This window comes from Lathamus discolor, chromosome 6 (assembly GCF_037157495.1).
Source record: "Lathamus discolor isolate bLatDis1 chromosome 6, bLatDis1.hap1, whole genome shotgun sequence".
Taxonomy (NCBI): domain Eukaryota; kingdom Metazoa; phylum Chordata; class Aves; order Psittaciformes; family Psittacidae; genus Lathamus; species Lathamus discolor.
Window position 1 is genome coordinate 56,402,335 of NC_088889.1, and position 24,283 is coordinate 56,426,617.

Sequence of the window (24,283 nt, forward strand, 5' to 3'; positions counted from 1 at the left end):
TTTCTTTCTTGATCCCATGTTCCAGGTTGCTTATTAAAAAAAAAAAAAAAAAACCCAAAAAACCAAAAAACCCCAAAACCCAGTGTTCAGAGTTTAAATAAATGAATTTGTTTATTTTGCATGTAAAAGAATTTGGAAATATCCCTAGGAAGGCCTATTCTTCTCTATTTTTGCATAACTCTCCAAAACCATAAGGTAAACCAATTTTTGAATGTGATGACAGATATGTTTCCCAGCATTTCTCTTTGGCCAATACTAAATATTTAGTGCTAGTTTTTACATTATTTCCATGTTTTGTTTTCTCATGGGCAGTATTGAACCTCAAATATATCATCAGGATCTTTGCTAGGTAGCTTAGTTTAAAAAACAGATTTCTCCATGGTGTAACTATGATCCTGGTTGAACAACATTAGCTGGGTAATGTGCAGTGAACCATATTGCTTTGGGAAACAATGCTCTCCTCTCCTCCTCCCCTCAGGTACCAGCACATTTTGCTGACAATTGTTGCCATTATAATTGATGAGAATTTAAACCTTTTCTAAATCAGTCTTCTTTTTTCTTTTCAACTGTGTTCAGCCGTTTTTAAATGCAGCTGGTACTAGCAGTTACAGCATAATTTTTGGACTAGTATGGGCAGAGTTTGTTGCAGTTGTCAATCTTAAAGCATTTGTTTCTAGCGATTTCCAACATCATGTCTGAAATTTGTTTGCAGTTAACTCAGGCAACAACATAATTTTATAACATGGTTCTGAAACATTTTTTACACAAAACCCCCTCTGTGATTTGCAAGGAAACTGCCTGACAGAATTGTAGCACCATTGTATTTTAAGTCTTTCTTTAAAGGCACTACTCTTTCTTTCTCCCAAAGACAAGAATACTTGTGTAAAACTTCCCCATTTGTGTCAAAGTCATTATTTTTTTCTTTTTGAGGAGTCTAAATGGGAGAAAAAAATCTATTTATAATGACCAGTCAAGGTATCCCATAGGTTAACTACAAGACAATGTTGCTACAGCTCCAAATATTTTATGTATTTGAAAAAAAAATGCATTAGAGAAGAATAAAGACTACAGAATGTATATTAAGACATTTAATGAACATTTGAAGGTGCAAATGTCTCACTATTACAAAACTCACTTTTGAAATTACCTTTTACTTTTAGTGATCTCGTGCCAGCCACAGGTACAGCCATATCTGTGGTTTCCCCCAGATACTGAATGATGTTCTGTAGTGGGGTCAAGCGCTCTCATGACATTTAAAACGAAAGAAAACATATGTGGTGTGAAACAACAGCGCATACTTGACCCTCCGAAGCATATCCATTTATAAATGGATAAAAGTGACTATTTAAAGTTGTTTTATAAGGGAACCACTGTGCCCCCTGAAAACCCCTAATTTACTGTTTGAAAAGCAAATGATGTGTGGGTACAAGAGCATGCATTTTTTAAAAACATCTGTGGTGTTCCTTGTGTTGCATTTGATCTTAGTGGTAAAACAACAAAACTGAGTTTTAGAGGGACATTGCTGCCATCCTATTTTTAATTCACCATTATGTGTTAAAATAACCATTAGTTTAAAGTGAACAAACACGGCCTTGCTTTCAATGATTGCTCAGGTATTTCTTTTAAACCAGTTTATAATTTTAAAGCTGCATAAGGGGTGCAGCCCTAAATGTAGATTAAGGAGCTGGTGGTGACTCAGTTACAGTCTTGCTCCTATTTGCTGTGGGGAAGAGGATGAATGAATGAGAGAAAGTGTTATTTCACCCTCTTTTCTGATCTCTTTATGTGTATGGCAAGCTGCATCAGGAAATTAGCTGTTCGAGTCAGTCAAGACTCTCTATTCTGTCCTTTGATGCCTTGCATTCTTGCAGGAGTTGGCTCCAGGTTGTGATTTCAGTGTGCTCCTACACAAAGTTGTGTTCCCACCCATGCTTGTTTCCCCACTCAAGCAAAGCAAGGCAATGACACTCAACCCCTTTTTGTTTAATTCATATTTTTCTTTTTAATACTGTTTGACTTCAAGCATAATTATAGCTTATAAATAGCTTATAAATATTAGTAAGCATTGAAATGCACTAGCCTGTATGAAACTCTCTAAAGGTTATAAAATAAGAGGAGTTGATTGGATCTCAAGCAAAACGAATCAGCAGTAAAATGTGTTTTTGAGGCATGAGAGATTTTCAGATTGTATTTTTAAACAATCTGGACTCAAACAGATTAGTTGAAGATAACTTCAGTAAAGATAGCTTGAACTATCCACAAGCATTTGTCAAAGAAAGCCGAACTATGACTAATTCTGTGAGTGGTATGAATTATTAGGTGATGAATTTTAAAAGTAGTGTCCAGATGTAAATAGTGAAAGCATCCAAAATATTACTCAGCAGCTGCAAGAGCTATAGGAAAAGCTGACATGACAAATTTAGTAATTTCTTAATCACTTTCGTTAGGCAGTATTGTCAGTTCCAAGAGGCAAATTTTCATCTTGATTTACGCCTATAATAGAAATGGCTGAAAACCGAAATGTTCTCAAAACTGTTTACTTACAAAACACCTTTTATGTCATTTTAGAAGCTTCCTATGACCTAGGACTAATGTTCTTTACACACGAGAGTTAAAAAAACCCCCCACTTTTAGACAGCTTATATCAATAGAGCAATTTTTTCCATGTAAAAAAAGTGACTTTAACATGGTGTGCAAGGAGTAAAATCTGGCTTAAATGCATTATTTGCAGCTATATCAAAATTTATTAATTAGTTACCATTGGTTTAAATTAAATTGATTGTTAAAGCAGAAAGTAGAGGTTGGTATGAATTCTATTCTGCAGTAGTTTTCAGATAAAAGAAGCAGTGACCCAACTCATTAGCTCTTTGATTTAATATATTGACACTTGGGTACGAATAATTCCGTTTAGTGGCTTTTGCTTCCCAGGGATCAATTTAATTAGTTATAAAATGTGACTTCATGTCAGGAGCCAGAAGAAATGCTGACGTTAAATAAAGTCATACGCAATTTAAACAATAAAGCTATCGATGCCTGGTTAAAAGTTAATGATGCACAAAAAATGGCTTAATAGAGACAACCTCAGCAATGAAAGTGATGGTAGGAAAATTAAGCTAAGTGGATGAATGAGAAATGGTGATGTTGTTGGATTGTTAAAACAAATTCATGGATGGCCCGATGGTTCGTTTCATAGTACTGTATGTTTCCGATTTAAATACATATTTATAGGTAGGCCTGTACTTTCGTATTAGGAGTGACAAAAAGTGATCTGAAACCTTTCTTCTTTAGATTCTAGAAAAGGACAGACAATTTACCTGTTCATATTCATCTTTGATGTATACCCCTGAGGTATCTTGGAATGACCCAGTATTTACCATAATAACCTCCTATTATAATATTGCAAGTACTAATATTTGCACAGTTGGTTGAGACCCGAGCCAGAATCAGCGTCTTATTATGCTAGGTACAGTTCATATGCTATGCAATTGGGAAAGGACAGTTTTGTGCCCTGAAGAAGGGTAGAAGCTGAAGTTAAAGCACCATATTCTTTCAAAATCCTTTTAATGCTGTAGATGTAATCTACTTACTCTATCTGAGGAAACTAAGAAGGCTTAGTGAAGAAAACAGCAACAAATTGTTGGAGGTGCAATTTGTCCTTCATTATTCCTTCTGTTGCTCCGTGTGAACACACAGATTTACCAGAAACCAACAAAAATTAGGGTTCTCACATTTCTTAGCCTGTTTTCAGCACAGCAAGGTAAAATCCATGCAAGATGTCTTAAAAATAACCTGCAAATCCAAATTCAGACATGGAGCTGAATTCATGAAAAATAATTCTCATCTTTTTATGAGTAGCATACAAGGATTTTCCAAGTCATGGCAGGTTGTTTCTATTTCAGTAAAACAGTGCTCAGATTTAATAGTGACTTGATATGGTACACTCATTTAGAGATGTACAGACAGCTAGCTGAATATGCTGGATAGATGCTAGGTCACAAGAAAATATAGAGAACTGTGATTCCTTAGCTTTGGTACGTTAGCCAAATGGTCTCTGATATAGAAATTATGGTTTAAAATAACAACAAAAGCTTTTTATTTGCTCATAGCTTCATAGAATCATAGAACAGTTAGGGTTGGAAAGGACCTTAAGATCATCTAGTTCCAACCCCCCGCCATGGGCAGGGACACCTCACACTAAATTACCACTGTTCAGATGAGACTGGAGTTAGCCCACCTGTGAGGAAAAAAATTGGTATCAGAATGACCTGATATTGAACTAAGCCATGTCATGTTTTCATTTGTATTAATCCTTTCAGGGGCAAATGGATTCTGATTAGGAGGACCAATTGTGAAAAGGGACAGTAGTAAATCAGGCAGTTAGATAATATTTTTCAACAATTCAACACAATTGGGCTCATCTGTACACTCCTAGAAAGCTTGAAGCTGAGCAGCAGGCAACGGTTATTACCTGCTAAAAGCATTAACAGTAGCCACGGTAACTTGCCGAAGGATAGAGGGGATATGCTTAGAATAAAACCTCTGTGTGTCAGAGGGATTTTCAGACTGTACAAGAGTTATGTTTTTTTTACTAATGTTAGGCAAACTGTTTTGTCTTTGCATTGACTTTACATTGGCCGCAGCCTACACAGAGGGAACTGCTGGAAAAAAGGGGGACATTAATACTTTTTACTGTGTGCAGGCCAGCCAGTAGTTAGAGAGGGGGCCCATGTTTTCTTAGGGCTCAGATGGCAAAGTTAAGTATTCAGCCTACGGCAGGAAAAAAGTGCCTTTTTTGTTTTCTGGCTGGAGAGTCCAAGCATTCCCAAAGGAACACAATGAATGGCCCATTTTGTCTGACACTGTTTCGTAGACATAGAATTCTTGTTTTTTCATAATTATTCTTGCCCGTCACTGGGTGTGCACATGACATTTGAGCGTGTTTTAAAGTCTTAACACACTCATGTGCCTGCAATAAAGTTACTCATAACAATCCAGGCTTTCTGCAGACAACAGAGCAGGGTCTGTTGTTTTCACAAGTCACAGCAGCTGGGAGGCAATTGTGAAGACAACAGCTTAATCTAGCTGGAAAATACAGGAAGAAGAGAATATACACTCAATTTCCTTCCATATTATTGCAAACAATGAAAAGGGCTTTTTTTGTTGTGGCTTTTTCTTTTCTTTGCTCTGGGTGGTCTGGCTGAAAATGTGAGTGGCATAAAATACACTAGTAAATGTACTTTGAATCTTCAACTTGTTGCATTTCTGTATTCATGCTGATGTGCCTAAATCTGTTAAAGGGTGAGAATATTAATCTACATGAACACTTTAAAAATTGTACAATAACAGCCTTATTTTGACCTCCTCTACACAGTGTTTACACTGGTGTTGGTTTACAGCATATGCTGCAGTTGCTTCTGAGTTACGCTGGTATAAATGAAACCGGAATCAGGAATGTAGAGAAAAATTGATTGCTGAAAACTTCCATTTGAAGCAACATTAGTTAAAGAAAAAATAAAGCTAGGCGGTCTTAGATGTTTGGAAGTTGTATTTTAGCTTCTGTGTAAAAGGACAAGGGCACTCAGTAATTTGTTTCTTTATTGCATGCTTCTGAATCTGTAGATTAATCATATTTGTAAATGCTTCATTTATTTCAGAAGCACATTTACAAACAAAGCATGCAATAAATTAACAAGCAAACTCAGTGAAAAGCATCATAAGTAGGCAGTGATCAGATAGTTGTTTTTTTTTTTTTTCCCTAGCTATGTTTTCTGGAAGTTTTGTGAAATATTAGGGAGCTGTTTTGCTTTGTTTTGCTTTTTAACTTGGTGCAAAGGATGAAAAGTGAAGAGGAAAATATACTTCAATTATGCCAGCACTAGAAAGAGTAAAATGCAAATTAACATAAATTTGATCGGAGAGGTGGGGGCAGCTTAGCAGCCACCATTAGATGTGGTTCAGTGAGGTTAGATGTTCCTTTTAAAGAAAAGGTGATATTTATCCACTCGCAGTAAAGATACCTTTCTTTCCTGCTCTTGGGAATGCTCCATACAGCAGATTTCCAGTAACCATGGCAGACAACTCAGATGGGAAAGATTTTTATTATGCATAACACAGAGGTTATAGCAGCGGCTGGTAACAGCAAAAGCCAGTCAGACAGTGAGTAGGGAAAATGAATGAGTGATTTGAACGTGGTCCAGACTTCCAGGAGAGAGAACTGAGATCAGGCTGACATATACTGAAAAAAATACAACATGTACACCAAGATGACTTAGATGTACACTCTGCTGCTTGTAAAAGCTGCAAATAGTACAGTACCACAGGCACCAGCCGGCTCTAGGGCAGTGGTATCTGGGATGAATGTACTGTTGGAAATGCAGTGGGAATTATTACTCTAGTCAGCCACAAGAGGAAACAGATACACAGTAATAATATCACATAGATGTCCCATCTATTTATAAAAATACGTATGTGGATTTCAGGGTCTAAGCATTAAATTGTTTAGGCACACTACTGACCTAACAGCAAGCAAAATCTCTTCCTCTGTTTTCCTTAAAATACAATACTACACCTATCCCCTCTATTTCCCTTAAAAACACAGTACCAGTGTGGTCCATCTTAATCCTGTTCAACCCATTCACCCTCACATCTCAGAAAACCTATGTTGGTATATTTTCTTCTAATTTTGCGTGATGTAATTTTGGAGTTAAATGAGCTTTCACGATAAAAACAAAACCAACACCAGCCTAAAAATTATCTTGAAAAATGCATCAAATCTGAAATGAAAAATTACATCCTGAAAACTTATTTACCGGCAAAGCCAATGGGAGACAAGCACATGCTGACAAACCAGGGAGTTTGGGAAGGAGTATTGTTTACTCTGAAGACCCTTGAGTGCGCAGGGAGTGCTTTAGAAAAGTATTTTAATTTGTTTCAGCTGCATGTGTCTATCTTAAAAAATAGATGTTTGTGGGTGTCTCATTTCCTTGATATGATACTACTCTTATGTCTAAGTTTTTCTTGCATTTCTAACAATAACCTTCCTAAAGCCAAGAAAGCCAAATGTACTTCACTATGGTCTCCTTCCTCGTGTTGGAAGTTTATTGAAAACTTTTGGGCATTACTTTCTTGGTATCTGTGGCCTAGAAAGGAAAATTTACTGCCGGATGGTTACCCTGTATAAATATAAAATGCCCTCCACAAGAGATGAAGTGAGAGTGGATGCTAAGTTTTGCAAGGAGACTAAAGGTGAGGAGTGAAAAGATCAAGTGAAGGAGAAAAAAAATATCTGATACATAGAAAAGACAGAAATATATCCAGCAATAATAGATGCGAGTGATAGAGTGATTTCCAAATGACTTTGTTTTGTTACTGAAGTTGTCTACCACTGATTAGCCTAGCTGGCTTGCTGAATTCTCTACTCAGCAGTGAACCTGTTAAATGTATTGTGCCTGAAGTACATCTTTACAGAGATAAAAGTCTTCCCAGATAGACAGGTCTTCCTAGAGTAAAGAATTTAAAACACAGGTTTTGTGTGTCCAAGAAAATGGTGACTATCCAGGAGAGCAGCAAGCAAGTTGCAAAGCCAGGTGGGTCTAAGAATCCTGAAATCCCAAGTGAGAGATTTGGAAAACAAGAGGAAGGCATATCCTACAAATATTTAAACCTCTGTGTGTGTGTATTTATGTATGTGTACTGAAAAATATTAATACAAAATATATGTATATGTGCATATAAATCTGTGTTCTACATATATGTATACAGATCTGTATCTTACGTATGTACATGTGTATATATGTAGAATACGTTTTTTATAATATAAAATATATAAGCATATCCATACACTTACGTATTTATATATGTATAGAGGAGACATTCACTTTCACTTTAAGAAAGTGGAATAGGAAACTAATAGGAAGGTTTCTGCTTGTTGTGTTATTTTGTAATGGCATGCACAACACACTAACCTTCCATAGGGCATACTTTTTAAGAATAATCTCCCTCTAGTGAATAAACAAGTTTCCACAGAGGCATCTTCAGTGCACTTAAGCATTGTCCACATGGTGATGTACTGCAGAAGAACTAAGATGCTACAAATACATATGCTGATATACTGTGTTATTGTTTCCTATACATTTAAACCCTAAAGCTGAGCTTCAGAATGAAGTGCAGTGGGTTACAGGTATACACAGATGTAAGACTTTAAACAGAGCTATCGAAAGAAACTTTTTTCCTTCTCTGCTTTTGGAAGTCTATTTGGATAGGCATTTTTGCAGAGTTCCTTTTCTTGTTTTCTTATTACCTGACCGAATGACAAATATTATGACAAAGGTACCTTACTTTCTGAATCTGGCTGTGAACTGGGCATACCATTGTGGCTCACAGCTTTGCAAGATGTTATTATGTTAGACTGATATGTGGGACTCTGTGCCACCAAGTCAGCTCTTATTCTTACTTTTACTTTTTTTCCCCATTCCTCTAAATCTGTTTCATTCCTATTTCAATGTATGTAAAAAGTGTCAGCACTAACTAGTTCCTATTTTGGAAAAAAAGGTAGCACTTCAGCGACTCCTGCAAATTCTTTCACCCTTTGAGCTGTGATTAATATACAGGTTTAAGAAGAATTTTTAAACAAAAGCTGGAAAAAAGGGAAAAGAGCAAATATGCAGGCTAATGGTGTACCCTGAGGTGAGCAAAATGCATTTTTTTAACAAGCCAAGCATAGCAAAGAAGTTATTCTAGAGTGAAATTAATAATTACCGAAAAGATTTGCTAGCATTGTTGTTGTATCCTCTATAAGAGTATGGGTAACATGTTTAAAAAACATGGGAAGTGTGAATCAAAGCCCAAAGATTCAAACTGGTCTCATTTTTAATGTGAATTCTATTTATATGCCCCTGGTGCATACACTGAAATAGTCTGTGGATAACAACTGTCTTCAGAGTGATGCCACTTAACCTGAAAATTGTTATCTGTTCCTCTGACAGTATGGATTTCAAATTTTCATCCTGTTTTAACAAAGCTTCAAGGTAGGGGAAGGCATCTTAGTGCCACATGTAGTAGGTACCTGGCTATAATACATTGATTTCAGTCCCAAATATTTTCCAAAGGCAGGGTTTGTTTATTAACTGAACCCCATGCTGAGATTCAATCAATCTAATACAGGCTGAGTTTGAACATTCAAACGTATGCCCATACATCTTGGGCATATATCTTACATAATGATGTTGGCCCCAGACATCTTTCTGGGTTTGTTTATGTCTGTTATGGATTCCCCTCATTATCCATGCTGTTTGAGGGATTCCCTATGGATTCAGCCAGTTTATTGCATACTTTTTTAATTTTATGCCAAACTGAATGTTCTGAGTGGCAGCTCGTATGGTAGTTCTGTACAGATTCCTCTCAAATCCAGAGATGGCTGCTGTGATTAAGGTTAAATAAAATAATACGGAAACCAACATGATGCAAAAGGGTATGTGAGAGAATGCTCCAGGAGAGGCAAGAAGGTTATAGAAGTAATGTGAATGATAAAACATTAAGGTGTTGACTATTCTTCCTATTTCTTTTCTTTTTAATTATGGTAACCATTACAGCAATGATTCTGTGATTTACAAGATCTTCCTTATTGAGCATCTATAGTAATAACACTGGGAAAACTCATTTATTAAATTTCATCAGAGTGAAGGGATGTTTTAATATGCCGGTTGCTAAGCACATCTCTATGTGTACACTACTCCCAGTAACATTAATTGGAGTTGAATATGCAAATCAGCCAGAGAAGGGAGCCTGAAATATAGAAAGCAGAGATCGGCATGGGCCACACTCCATTCTCAGGAGTATGTCCTGCTCCACGGGAGTATGTGGAGTTTCTGGGGCTCCCGTCCTGAGAGATGAAAATTGCACTTCTCATATTAAGTGTATAGTAGCCAGTTAGTTCTTGTAGGAGAGTTTACCAGGAGTAATATATGGCCAGAAGAAACTACGGCCAAAAGACAATTTTTTCTTATGAAGCCTTTGCATTATGAAAAAGGTTGTTTTCAATCTGAAAATTCAGATTTATAAACACTTAATTCATCAGTTCCCTGTGCCTTTCATTTGAAATAAACATCCAGGAATATTATTTTAAAATAAGGCAGAAGGTGTAACAAAAATGAAGTAATGTTTTGAGAAATATGTGATTGATGATTAAAAAACAGAGAGAGAAGGGGTGGGGGGGTGTCAGTCCAGCATTCATTAGTCAGGCAAAACTTCTGAGTGTGCATTAAGTCAGGAAGACCAGACAGTGTGTCTGGAAAATTATTCTTTAAGAAGTCCATTTGGTCCTTTAAAAATATTCCCTTGTTTCTTAAATCTGAAGGCATCCTTTGACTGACTTTGTTATTTTATATCTATTGATGCTAGAGAAAACAAAAGAAACTTTAAAACCTTGAAACATAAACGTCATTGAACCACCCACTTTAAAATAAAAAGGGGCCGTGGGGGGGAGAGGGAAAAAGAAAAGAAAGAAACCACAGTGGATGTTTTCCAGGAGGGAACATGCTACTCTGTGTAAAGGGGTCTAGTGTAACAAGAAGTCATCTATTCTTGATTTCTTTAGACAGCTAGAGCTTTGTGCCTTGTCTAGTTTCTACGTTTTAAGAGCTTGTTCTGTGTAGCAGAAATAATACAATAAATGGGTTTAACCACATTTGTCTCAGCTAGACAGTCTGCTTTGTCAAAGATTGCTGGTACAACATAAACAAATTATGCGTTTGTAGTGCTTTTCAATGAAAGCCTATCTTACAGAGTGGAGATTGTGTTTCGGCAGCTGTAGATTTAATCTCCTACCTGTCAGTTAAAGCAGGCATTTCCTGAGCAGATAAGGCCTGGCTGCAGAGGGGGAGCAGCCACAGCTGGACAAAGGGCCATTGTTATTGCCCCGTAATTCTATGTAGATTTGCGCGGGCATTTCATCACACCAGTTCCAGCTCAGTTGGGTTGCAGAGGAGCCAGCCTTTCAGTGCAGGTTTGGCAGGCAGAAAGGGAACTGCAGCACAGCTTTGTGCAATTGACTCCCACTGATTATCATGAGCAACTGAAGAAAATATCCCAACTTTGAAAGCAGTGTCACTCTAATGTGTGATCATAGGATTCATGGCAAGGATCTATTCACAAGCCGAAAGTGTGCTTTAAAATAACACTGGAGTTCTGACAATTCAGGGAAAGCCAGAGAATAGGAAGACGGGCATTCCTTCTTGAGTATCAGGATGTTCTGTAGCAAAGGCAGCACAGCAGTGTAGCTTTATGCCTGAAGTGTAGCTGTTACTGGAATTTTAACACCCAAAGTGACATAGGAAAAACCTAATGCTCGCTTTAAATATGAGGTTCCTGGTTTTCTGCCTTTTATTTTAGCTTTAATGATTTTGTCTTTCAAAATGTTTTTGTAGATGAATCGTAAACGTTATAGAAAGTTGAGGAACCAACGCAACTGGTCCGAGCCAGACATGGCACAGGAGGGAAGCATGCTCTGTGTATGTCACTGAAGTTTAGAAACTCTGTTGCTTACTCCCAAATATTCAATAATTACTGTATACCTAGCGGTAACGATCACCTCACTCATACTGTGCTAACACACCAGTTTCATGGAGCTGTTTCTGAGTAAAGATGGTCAGATCATGTAAATATCTGAGGAATCCTAGGAAGAGAGGAAACAAATTTTTGCACGCAATCAGTACTCTGATTTGACTTTGAGCTCTAGACACAGGAGTTTTCTGCATTAAACTAGTTCTCCAAATAATTGCCTTTGATAATCCTTTGTGTTTCTATCTAGACACTCCATAAACATCATGCAATTTCTGGAAATTATCTAGGTTACTATTCTGCATTAGATGTCTTTCAAAAGTGTACAGAAGCAAGAATATTCTTACTAGATGTGAATACCTGCTTTCGCTTAGTCTCTTAAATATTATCTATTTAGGCTTGAGAAAAAATATCAATGCTTGTCTCTATAATAACGAAGAGTAAATTCACAGAGGAGTAAATGCCTGAAGAAATCAGGCCCATAGGACTGGGTGGGATCATAGAATCATAGAATATCATAGAATTATAGAATAGTTAGGGTTGGAAAGGACCTCAAGATCATCTGGTTCCAACCCCCCTACCATGGGCAGGGACACCTCACACTAAACCATCCCACCCAGGGCTTCATCCAACCTGGCCTTGAACACTGCCAGGGATGGAACACTCACAGCCTCCCTGGGCAACCCATTCCAGTGCCTCACGACCCTTACAGTAAAGAACTTCTTCCTTATATCCAACCTAAACTTTCCCTGTTTTAAGTTTTAACCCATTACCCCTTGTCCTGTCACTACAGTCTCTAATGAAGAGTCCCTCCCCAGCATCCCTATAGGCCCCCTTCAGATACTGGAAGGCTGCTATGAGGTCTCCACGCAGCCTTCTCTTCTCCAGGCTGAACAGCCCCAACTTTCTCAGCCTGTCTTCATACGGGAGGTGCTCCAGTCCCCTGATCATCCTCGTGGCCCTCCTCTGGACTTGTTCCAGCAGTTCCATGTCCTTTTTATGTTGAGGACGCCAGAACTGCACACAATACTCCAGGTGAGGTCTCACAAGAGCAGAGTAGAGGGGCAGGATCACCTCCTTTGACCTGCTGGTCACGCTCCTTTTGATGCAGCCCAAGATACCAGGATATCCAGGATACCAGGATATCCACCATGTTCTGGGCTACCTCAGGCAAAGAGAGTAAGACAGCTGTGGACAGTAACCAGAAATTCTCAGACACATATCAGTATGTCAAACCAAATACAAATGGGTCAGGTATCTGAAGCAGGCATTTTATGCTAGAGAATTTTTATTTTTTTAAACATGCAATTTAAACTTCATCAAGAAGTTAAGAAGTCATGAATTTCCACTGAGGACTTTCAACTGAAATTCAGGAACACAGCCTGCCTCCAAAATTTTAATGTCCAAGCAATGCTTTTTAGTCAGCAATAATTGCTGTCAATCGTACTGTTGGTGAAAAGAATAATGAGAAGTCTCAATACTAAATATTCAACACGAAAGCAGAAAAGACAATTTCAATGTAGCAATAAATTCAAGTGAGACACTACTTCAGTAAATGATGGGATGAAATGATGTTTCATTCAGTAAATGATGGGAAAGGTGTTTCCTTTCCACAAGTGTGACTCATCTCCACCCTTGTGTCCTGCCAGAATACAAGTGTTCAAGGGCTAAACTGTGTAGCAGTGGCATATACTTGCTCAAAAGCTGCCTTGTTTTGATTTTGCAACAGAGCATGCCCCATAGTGCAGTAGATGGCAGAACATCTGTTAGCATCAATGACGCCCTGGATTTCAGATATATTCCTATTTGTTTAATATAATGGAAACCCAACCTATTCTTTCATTGTACCTTTTTAACCTCTATTGGGCAGAAGGAGTTTTGATCAGAAGCACTGAAAGATGCTTCTGGTTTTGTTCCCAGTTCTCCCAGAGGTATTCTTTAAAGTGAAAGATAATCCTTCCTTTAGCAATCATCAGTGTTGTTGTGTTAGATTACTTTTTATACTGTATATGGCAAGCCCTTCTACTGAGAGAATTAGTCTCGTTAATAAGTAGTGATGCCTACTATTCAAAAGAAGAACTCTGTCTTGAAAGGATTAGGGGGGAAACTCTGCTTGAAAGCACCAATATGAAATGCAAATTTTGAAGCATCTCTTGCTCTAAATTTTTCCATCCAAATTTCAATGTACTCCAAAACCCTTACACATTTTGATATCACCATAAAAACTTAAGCTAATAAGGAATTTTTGACATAATTTATATTTAGATTTAAGTTGAAGTAATGGAGCTTCCACATATAAAATATCAACAAGTATCATTAGGCTGCAATATTTTTCTTACTTTGGCATGAATAAGACAAGGTGAAAATGAGAAACATACATCTTCACTAGTCTTTGGAAATATCTGAAATAATTGACTTGCTCAGTCTTCTGTGATGGCTTGGTGACCACTAACTGTGACAATTTGCATAATAGTCAACTCTTCACTTCTGTAGAGATAACTGTTTGTATCTGATTAAAATTAGGGCTGTTTTAGTTCTCTTGACTTTTCCAGAAGTTGCAGAAACAGAGATTTGCTGTTATGCTTTAACCAAACAAATGCACACATGGGGATAACAATATGCTGAGTTTATGCAGATTTTACAACACAAATCTGAATAAAATACCCGCTAATAGACCCTTAAGGAGTAATAAACACACATGAATTTTCCTTAGTTGCACTTTAAAGTGATTTTAACATACTACTAGACCTTAACAATAATATTTAATTGACAAGATTATGCATTTGTATGGATTGAAAAGGTGGTAGATCTCTAATTCCAAATGAACTATAAATTCACTTTTGCATAACATGTTTTATTTATTTCTCTATAGCAGAGATGTTCTCCATCCCTCCTAGTGAGAGTTTCTTAAAATACAGACAATTTAAACAGATTTAATTACCATTTATCATACTCTTAACTTCATGAGATCATCTTTAGTTGAATTCTGTATTTCCAGGTAGTCGAAGAGCTAGATGAAAACAGGGAAATGCAGTGAGAAGCTAATAGAAATGAAATGAGAACTAGTGTTTAAAACTATTGTTTTCAGTGTGGTTGGTAGTATTTTTCTGTTGTTTCCTTCTTTGTTTCCCAAGTACAAGGAATTTAAGCTTAGTTCATTTAAAGTTTCAAAGTATTGAAGAAGAAAAAATAAAAAATAAGGATGACCATTTTCGCTCTATGATCACGTCTTCAATTTTCACATTAATGTTGTGGCCTCTGCAGTAGACTTAAATCTCCAAATCATGATGAAGCATTGGACAAATGGAAAAAATGATAGGGGAAAAGAAATAAAATAGCAGTTACAATCCCTTTACAAATTCAGTAGTGGTCTACATATTTTTCATAGTATTTCCTGTATGAAATATTCTCACTCTGCAAGTCTTTGGTATCTTTTTTATAGTTTATTTGCCAAAACTTCCCCTGGGATCTCATTGGCAGACATTTTCTTTGTGGCTCATGTACTTTCACTGAAAGGAAATATTTTTCAATTAGACTGTAGATAATTAGATGGCAGATAAATTAGGACATAATATACCTCCCTATATAGATACAGCTCCAGTGATTCTATACTGCTAACAGGAGCAGAAAGTAGTCTCTGAATAATTTTCAATATGGAAGCTATGTCAACGTGATTTTCAGTGTCTTAGCTACAATGCAGTGCATGGGTGATTACTTTTGGACTGTTGGAGCCCACCTTTCTTCATCACCATTAATCCTCACACAGAGTCATGGTTTCTTCCCTGGGATTATTTATGCTGGAAGGGATTTCTCACTTAAGCATTTCAGTCCACTCTCACATATTATCTCTACATTAGAGAACATTAGGCATTGATGGTGCATTAATTCAAAGCCTTGAGAGTTCATCAGTTACATTTCTGAGTTCAGATCAAAGGCCCTGTCACCACTCACAAGCAAAGTAGCCAGATCCTCTATAACTGAACTGGTCAGTTAACCCAGCCTTTACAGCCTCTTTGCTTCATCAGAACAACACAAATAAAACAGCCAGACCATTCAATTACAACCAAAGAGACCCTTTTATTTTTTTCTGTACAATCCTTCTGTAGTTTTTCCAAATAGACCATTTTGGGGACCAGAAAAGGCCTCAGTCATGGCACGAGTTCATTACAACATTGGCAGAGTTGGGGAGCAGATTTCAGCCCAAACCTGCAAAAATCTCAGCATATAGCTGCTTTTAAGCATTTAAGTGATCCCACTAACTTTCACATGTATGTGTTTCCTTAGAAGTCATCCCTTCTTTATGCAACATGGTGTTTGCTTTCTTGCAGTCACAAAAATTACTTAATCAAAATAAACTTCAAATTAACACAACTTCTTATTTTTCTTCTCCTACAAAGAACAACAAAACCCAAGACTAGTTATTGAAATAAATAAAATTCCAGCGGTGGTATAAAAATAATAGTGCCATGCATTGTATACAGACTATTTAAAATGCATATGAAGTAAATATATATAATGTGCAGGGTATTTGAAAACTTGCACTATTACTGGGGGCACACACACTGCTTTCAGACTCTTTTAGACTTTTAAAATGGATCAACCTAAAATGTAACCTGTTAAGCTGTAAGTTATAGTCATTCATATGTTCTATGATATGGACAAATATTTTGGGCATTCTGAAAATGTGCATTCTTACTTAATACAATGCCATTTCCACAACACCTGGGAAACTCATCTGTTACAGTGTGGTTTCTAAGTGAGAGTAGACAATTTCAAACACATTTTTAACTATGGAAATTAAAAGCTTAATGACTGCTTACACAGGTTAAAGTTGTAGGCTGGCTATACCAATTATTCAAGAAGTTAAAAAATCTGATGTAGAAATTAATGTTTAAACAATTAAAAGTTTAAACCTGCCTGAGAATGAATTAGGTTCTCAGAGAGGCTGCAACATCACAAGGACAAAAGGCACTGTACATTTTATGCTAAAGGAATTTAAAAAATTCATTCAGTAAGTTAATGTGTTGGAGTAGTCTGTTACACTCAATACAAATTTTAAGATTTCTGCAAGTTGAAAACAGGCCCCAGAGATTTTATTGTAATTAAAAAAAAAAAAAAGAGCTTTAAGGAAGGGATAAAATATTATAAAGATTGTGCTTACTGTCTCTCAAAAAGATGGTACTTAATTCTCCCCACTACTGAAATAAATCATGCAACACAGAGGAAACTTGTCAGGTTTGATCTTGAAAAGTTGGTGAGGGATTCATGCCCCATTATAAGGTAGGATTTACTTCTGCTACTGAAACCTGTGATCCTCGCAGCTAAGAAGTGTGTGAGCTGCCTTTTTGCTTGCACTGCTGCCATCCTTTCCTCTGAATGCCTTTACCCTCTAGCTGCAATATTAGTTGTTGCAGAGACTGTTTTGTTTATTAAAGACAGAACCCTTCCTCCTTCTCTGTCTCATTAAATGTGCTGTGCTGCTTATTCAAAAGAGGCAAATCATTTTCATTCAGAACATTATTTTTGTATGACATATCACTTTACCTTCCATTTTCCATGCACAGCACTAACCATCAATGACTTTTTAAAAAGGAGGATTGTCCAGCCAACTCCTGAGATTAGCATTCACATGACTGTGGGACAAAGCACTGCAGATTAGCCCAGTTTATCAAACAGGCCACTGGCTTTTATTATTTCAGGGAGAATCAAATTGGAAGTTGCTTCTTGAACTAATCAGGGCTGATTTGCTCTAAAGTTGCTTCCTGACTTAGATCTCAGGCAAGGAAGTGCTGTAATCAGTTCCCAAGGGCTGTCAGAGTTGTGATGGGATGTTAAAGGAATGGTACACTACGTTTAAGAGTTCCCTGATCTTGGTGGCTTCTCATGTTTAACACAGTTAAACCTGAGCTTGTTGTATAGAATCAAAGATTAATTTTCTGAGGTAGCCTTATATAAGAGATGATTTTACTCGAGGTTGCAGAACTGGATTTTGGAAAAAATATACTCCAGTTTCCTCCAGGATTTGTTCAGTTCTGTTAAGGATATAGACTGGCAGAATTGTTTAAAACCAAACATACACTGCCCGTCACAAAAAATAAAAATGAAAATAAAAAAAAATTAAAAAAATCCATGAAAGAGAAAATGAGTCCCCCTGAGTGACACTGTTTGCATATTAGCCCGTAGTACGGGCTCTGCCAAGTTACTCTCTGACTGACTGCTGCAGATGCTCTTTCTCAAGTATTCTGAGTGAGATCTTTAGTGCAAGTCTTCAGGGACAAACAATAGCACCTGTTCCTCACAAGATAGCAGCCCAGTTAGTCCATTCATGTATCTTTAATGAAGCTCTGGGGCAGATGGCAAAAAATGGCATCATCAACAACTTAGCACAGAGGAGACAAAAGGGGAAAGTGCCAATCCAACAATACGCTATTTTTACGAATGGGAAGAGACAGAGTCAGAGTGTTTCTCAGGCATCTGCTACAGTCTTGGTTTACAGAAAGACCTCAGAAACATTTCACATCTCAGCAATTAAGATTTCTGGGCATGTAGCTGATTTTATGAAATACACCTACCAACCCCTCCTCCCAATTTCTCCCCACCTCAGTAAAATCGAAATAATACTGATACCAATATTAATATTAGAACCCTCAGGAAAAAGTAAAAAATTAGGTGGCTACTGGGTTGGGTTTTTTTGGCATTCAATTTATATCTTCACTAATTCAGTCTTACTTGTACACTCTCTTCCTTTCTAATGTTTATTTGTGCTTTTCAGTTGACCTGTGCTGAAAATTGACACCTATGTATATAATAATTCTAGGTGAAAATAAAATTTACCTAGGAATAGTATTTAATATGTGCCAGAGGGAAGACCCATGGAAGGGAATGGTTGCCATTCAGTAGGGTTTTTTTTTCAGTCTGTATAACTCTCTGAAGTGTAAACTCACACTTTAAATGTAAGCCACCTCCAGCCAAAGTTACACTGATTTATATAGGCTGAAGACCTGATCTGGCATTCAGAGTAGTATTTCAAGAAAGAATAGCAGATTTCCAGAACATATAATGGCAATTCTCCACACTTACAGAATTGTTTTTATTTGAGAGAGTTTTTAAAAAGAAAACAAACTTTTTGGATATGATGGAGTGGATCCAACTCTACAGGATTGCATTGGGAAATAACCACTGGATTTGGTTCAAATTATTTTTAAGACACTACGGTGTACAGTATTGCTATGGGTATGCATGCACCATGTACTCATGCATGTGCTCACCTGATCTCTTCTGTGTCTTGTGTTATTATGTCGGTGTCATGTACCTTTGCAACCTCATGGATATACTTTCTATGTGTGGTGATCGAAAGAGGTATTTCTTAAGCCACATGACCATTTGGTTAAACTGTAGATATGAACTACTGAAAATTATTGTAAATTCTATTGTATTAAATTCCTTACAATATATCCTACAGTTGTTTCTATCAGACAAAGCCTGTGGTTTTCATTTGCTGTTTTCCTGTAGAGCCAGTGTAAAGGAACACCACGCAGCAAAACGAGAACCATTTTATCAGAGGTAAATGCCTGTGCTGGGCACATGGGATCAACTTCAATCTAACCAAGTTTAACTCATATCCTAAAACACACAGCCGGGCTTACCTCAGCTAAAATGAGAGAAATAACTGCTCAAAGCTAGTTTCTTTCACGCCCCAGTGCCATAGCAGTAATTGCACAAAGACCTTTTCATTATAAGTTGATTTTCCTGAGAAATGGATTCAAAAAATACTGTAAAGTGTTTATTTTTTGCTTGACCTTTATTAACCTACATCTTGCAGCTTTCCCAAGAGAAGAGTTGTTGGTAAATTAACTCTCATAGACACACACAGTAGCATTTCTGCACTGCATCAATGGTGGGGAAGGTAATGGGGGTATGACAAGAAAATTTGGCACTATTTAAACAATGTCATAGGTCACCATATGGGATTTGACCAAAAAAGTTTTTTAGGAATTAAATGAAAAAAAAAAAAATTGCTTGAAGTGTACTTTAACTTTTTAATAGTATTTAATGCCACCGATTTATGGTAGGATAAGGGCAATTTTTTTTTTTTCTGCCTAAAGGCCCAATTTCTTCCTACATTTACTGGCTTTGATATATAAACCATTGTATATTTGCTTAACTACTAATCAGAAAAATCATAGTCAAAACCTTGGGTACTTCTGGGGCTAGGGAATGATGGATAAGAACTATTTGTGATCCTAGCCACTTTCTCTGAAACACATGAAACATAAACTAAGAAACTAGGAAATTAACATGTGGATTTAACAGACACAATTCTATCACATCTCCCATTTTCTATATGTTGAATACAAATGCTGGTATAAGGTGAATAGTTTTTTTCTTTTGCATGTTTTTACTTTTTTGATACATTTAGTAAGGCCAAGTTAGGTTTGATAAAGTAGGCTTTATTCTGAAATGGTCTCTGAATACAACTCCTTAATTACCAAGGTACGTGATAGTGCATAAAGCTATAAAACTGCTTAAACAGACAAACAATTTATATGTCATAGTGAGGTGTGTATGGCAAAGGAAGTTAGTTTAATTGGGAGCCAAGATGTCGGAGCCTTAAATCTTAAGAGCTGGGTTGTTGACTAGAAGACTATTTAATAGATTTTGAAATAACATACCTGAGTTGTTGGTATATATATGAACAGTACAGTGTTGTATGATCTCAGAATTAAAATTACCCTAAGGGTACTAGAAGTTGAACATCAAAATAGCTGCTGCAGTGTTAGGTTACTTCTAAAATGCTTGTCTCTGCTGTCTGTGGCCAAAGATGAGAAAACTTGTGAAAAAATATTAGAATGCATACTCCTCTTCTTTTTAAAGAACCTATAGTATATTAGACAGGTTTTATATCTTTTTACCTTGTGCCAGGATGGGAAATATTAATAATAATAAAAATTATGGAGGACCAGGAAGGAGTACGAAAATGTGCAGTTCACTGAGACTGATACACCTTTGACACTGAGGGAAAACAATGTTAGTGAGGGCTTTGATGTGATAATGTGAAACTGGCAGGGATTACATTAAGGCAAAGGTTCTGTGGGACTGTGTGAACACAAGAACACTATCAGTATGGGAGAAATACCTGTCAAGACAAATTTGTGCTATTTCTGATCAGAGGCTCTCTTCTGTTTAGCAGGTTCAGGGTCACATGCCTCCGCTCATGATCCCAATTTTTCCACACGACCAGCGGACGCTGGCAGCAGCTGCTGCAGCCCAGCAGGGATTCCTCTTCCCCCCCGGAATAACTTACAAGCCAGGTAAGCTGACAAGAATGTGAAGCTATTTAACATTTTAAGATATTAACTGTAGCTTCTTGTGTGATCTGTTTCATATAGATGATACATAACAGGTGTAGCTGGTTTGAAATAGCGTGGAGTTTTTGCAGCTCCAGTTGAAAAAGCCTTCTGGTTTTCAGGAGGTGGATGGAATATTGGTTATTGGCTATCATAATTTTTTTAACCTTTATTTCCCATAAAATCATTTTCTCTAAATGTATTAGCCCACTTGCTTAGTAATTTGCTTCTCATCTGACCTGTGCCATTATACAAATGCCATTATACGTATCTTTAATTAATTCTGGTATCTTCAGTATACTTGCATTTTGTGCAGAATTCTAACTCTTTTGTTTGATTTCAATCTGAATAATAAAAGGTTTCAGTAGTTCAATCCCAGTCATCATTCAGACTTGTAACAGGTCACATAACCTTGTAATGAAATATGTTTTGAGATGATTTAGCAAATGTTACGATTTCTTTCTTTTTTTCCTCCAAGTTTACAGGACTCCTGGGGAATTCAATTAGGGGTATAATGGTTTGAAGCTACTTTCAGAGCTTCCTTGTAAACAGGGCTTTAAATGTTTAAAGACACATTGCCAAAGGAATTCAATGTAGGAAGATAGTTAAGTAAATAAAAGTCAACCTTATTTTCATTTGTACATTCTTTGTAAGTGACCTCAGTCCAGAAGGAGCAACCTTATTTTGCTCATTAATTCCCTGTCAAGCTGCCTTTAGCATATTAACCTGATAACTAATAACTACAAAACATATATACCAGTATCTTTTTTTGACACTAAATATGAAACGTACAAAGTAAAGCATTGATCCTGCTCCCACTGATATTAGTGGTATTTTTGCTGTTGACTGCAGCTGGAACAGGGTCAAATCCAAAGTAAAGCCTGATAATAGATGATGTAAACAGCATACTAATTAAAAGACAGGTTGAACCTAAAACCCTAAGTTTACTTAATATTAGATGAGGAGAGGCCAAGCAGGATTTCAGTATTTCCATTTGTCCCACTCTCTTCTGTCCCTTTAGACTAGAGACATTCTTTTTTAAACATGGAATCTTTGTCCTTTGTTGTTATCTTTGTTATCATCTTATTTTCAGGTTTAGAAATCTGAAAGTTCTCCTCTTTCACAAACTGTTGCACTCTATGCAGTGCTCTGAAATAGAGCTCTGAAAGACACCTAGCTCTAGATGGCACAGGATAATGGTTATTCACACACATCACCACCTTGTGACCACCTTTGGGGACCAAAGTGAAGAATATTTTGTCTCCACAGACATAAGAGTTGCCACTCATGGAAACTGTCTGTGACACACTGGCTAATAATTTTCTTCTCACAGCCAAGAGAAAGCATGTGCTTTAGTTTCCTTCCTTTCCCCATATTAATCTGAGATACTTTCTGAAGAGTGACTATTAATGATTAAGCTGCTGGTTGTTCTTCTCCCTGAAAGCTGATATGTCAGATTGTGTTGTGTTGATTTTGGCTTTCTAGGCTGCTTTGTAAAATAATGACTTGGGAAGAAGAGTACCAGCGTGATTTCCCGCACAAGAACAGATTTCTGCACTTATTCTAAAGTGTTTCTTACAGTACTTATCCTAACACTTTATCAAGCTTATACTGCTTTATGTGTGATCCTGTTGACCTCATAGCAGCAGGTGATACTGATCTAGGGCACTTTTTTACTTGCTGGAAAACAGAAGGAGAAATCTGTAATACAGGTTTAAAGAATGAAGTGCAGGCAAAAATCAAGGCCTAGATACCTCAGAACACAGCTAAGCTGTTGGCTAGTATGTTAGTGGTTTATACGCAGCTGTTGCTAGTAAAGACCAGAAGTCACAATGATCTGATTATTCCCAGTGACTTGCAAGAAATGAGAATATTTATATTTTTAATATATTTATTAAATTTTACAGTGTGTGTGCCAAAGGTAGCTGGGCAGGTCAGTAGTTTTTGTTGGAGAGACATAATGATAAAAAAATGCCATTAACTACACTTGGAATTGATTAAATCCTATTTTTGGCATTCTCGGCACAGTAGTTAAGGAATTAATGAAACTGGAGATTAAGCTACACTCTTTCATACAGAGGGTTCTCCAAAGTAATTTCTGAGGAATATTTATGAACTTGACTGCTACTACCTGTACTCTTCTACTTTCATGAGAAATGAAACTTTTACCTCTAGAACTGTCAGTTTAAACTTGCTTATACTTCTGAGGAAAGGTAGCAGATGGATTAACCCTTCAGATACTTTCATTTTTCTTCTTGGTTGTCTGTTTAGGTTCTATTTCATTTTACTCTAGTTTGATCTAGGCAAGACTGAGTTTTGACACTATCACTTTTCTTTGACTTTCAGAAAATACAGTGAAAGGGATCTAAAAAATAGAAACTATGGGAGCTGCGTACTTTTAAAACTGTGTCATTGAAGGAATGTCAAATACTGTGTGTGCAGTCACTTAATTTGCATTGTCCTCAAAGAAAGTGGGCTAGATATAAGCCAGCTTCAACTTGGAAGCAGCATATCGGTGTTAGTGTGACAGAGCAGTCAGGATGAGAAGTCCTGCCTTGATGTACAAGTAGGGATAAGATTATGTGCACATGTCCATGCAGATATATCTTCACGGACTAAGTGGGAAATGATTTCATGGCTGTTTAGTTCAATGCCAAGATAGCAGTTACTGAGTACGGGTGCAAATCTGCACGTAAACTGCCTTGAAGTAAGAAAATGGCATTCCTATAACAAACTACACTAGGTCATGTCCTCAATTGAAGGACCTATGGAAGAGAGGAGAATTTATTAGCTTCTGAGTCCCTTCCAGCACGTTCCTTAGTTGCTCCCAAACTCCTGAGCTTAGAAAGTCATTATGAACAGAAAACCTGAGAAATCGCTGATATACAACTATGTTTCATATTGAAGCCTGACAGGACAGAGTTTCCTACTGCCTGGCAGGACCCATAGCATGAGATTGCTGTAAACCTCTTTTCACCCCCTTCTCCTCCCTCCCCCCACAATATTTTGGAGCTCTAGGAGGTGAAACAGTCCAAAGTTAGCAAGTGCTGATGACAAGTAATAATTACATTAGGAAAAAAAAATCCCCAAAGCCCCATGCTTCCTTATGTATCTCAAAGTCATGTAATATAATTTTCCGGCATGATAAGTACTAATTGAGAAATCAGAGCTGCATAGACCACCTAATTAATTTTTTATACATATTTCGGTATTTATACTGTATACTGGATTAATTAAAACTTTAGGGCGCTGTGCATCTCAAATGACTGTTGTGACTATTGACCTGCAGGCGCTTGACGAGCCTCGTAGAGTACCTGGTTGTGGGGGTAACCACTTATTCCAGTGGGAAGCTGAGACTGGCAGCTGTTAGGAAGCTAATA

General features: G+C 37.1%; 1 protein-coding gene across 6 annotated transcripts in view; it reads left to right on the forward strand.

The window, feature by feature from the left end:
* Positions 1–24,283, forward strand: part of SOX6 (SRY-box transcription factor 6) — a 322,923-nt gene that overhangs the window by 197,701 nt on the left and 100,939 nt on the right. For 4 of the 6 annotated variants that reach the window (XM_065682941.1, XM_065682940.1, XM_065682945.1 and 1 more), the window contains exon 7: positions 20,744–20,867. In XM_065682941.1, the coding sequence (XP_065539013.1) occupies positions 20,744–20,867 (124 nt within the window). The remainder of the gene's footprint in view (positions 1–20,743; positions 20,868–24,283) is intronic. The other 2 variants (XM_065682944.1, XM_065682946.1) reach the window with 1 other exon arrangement.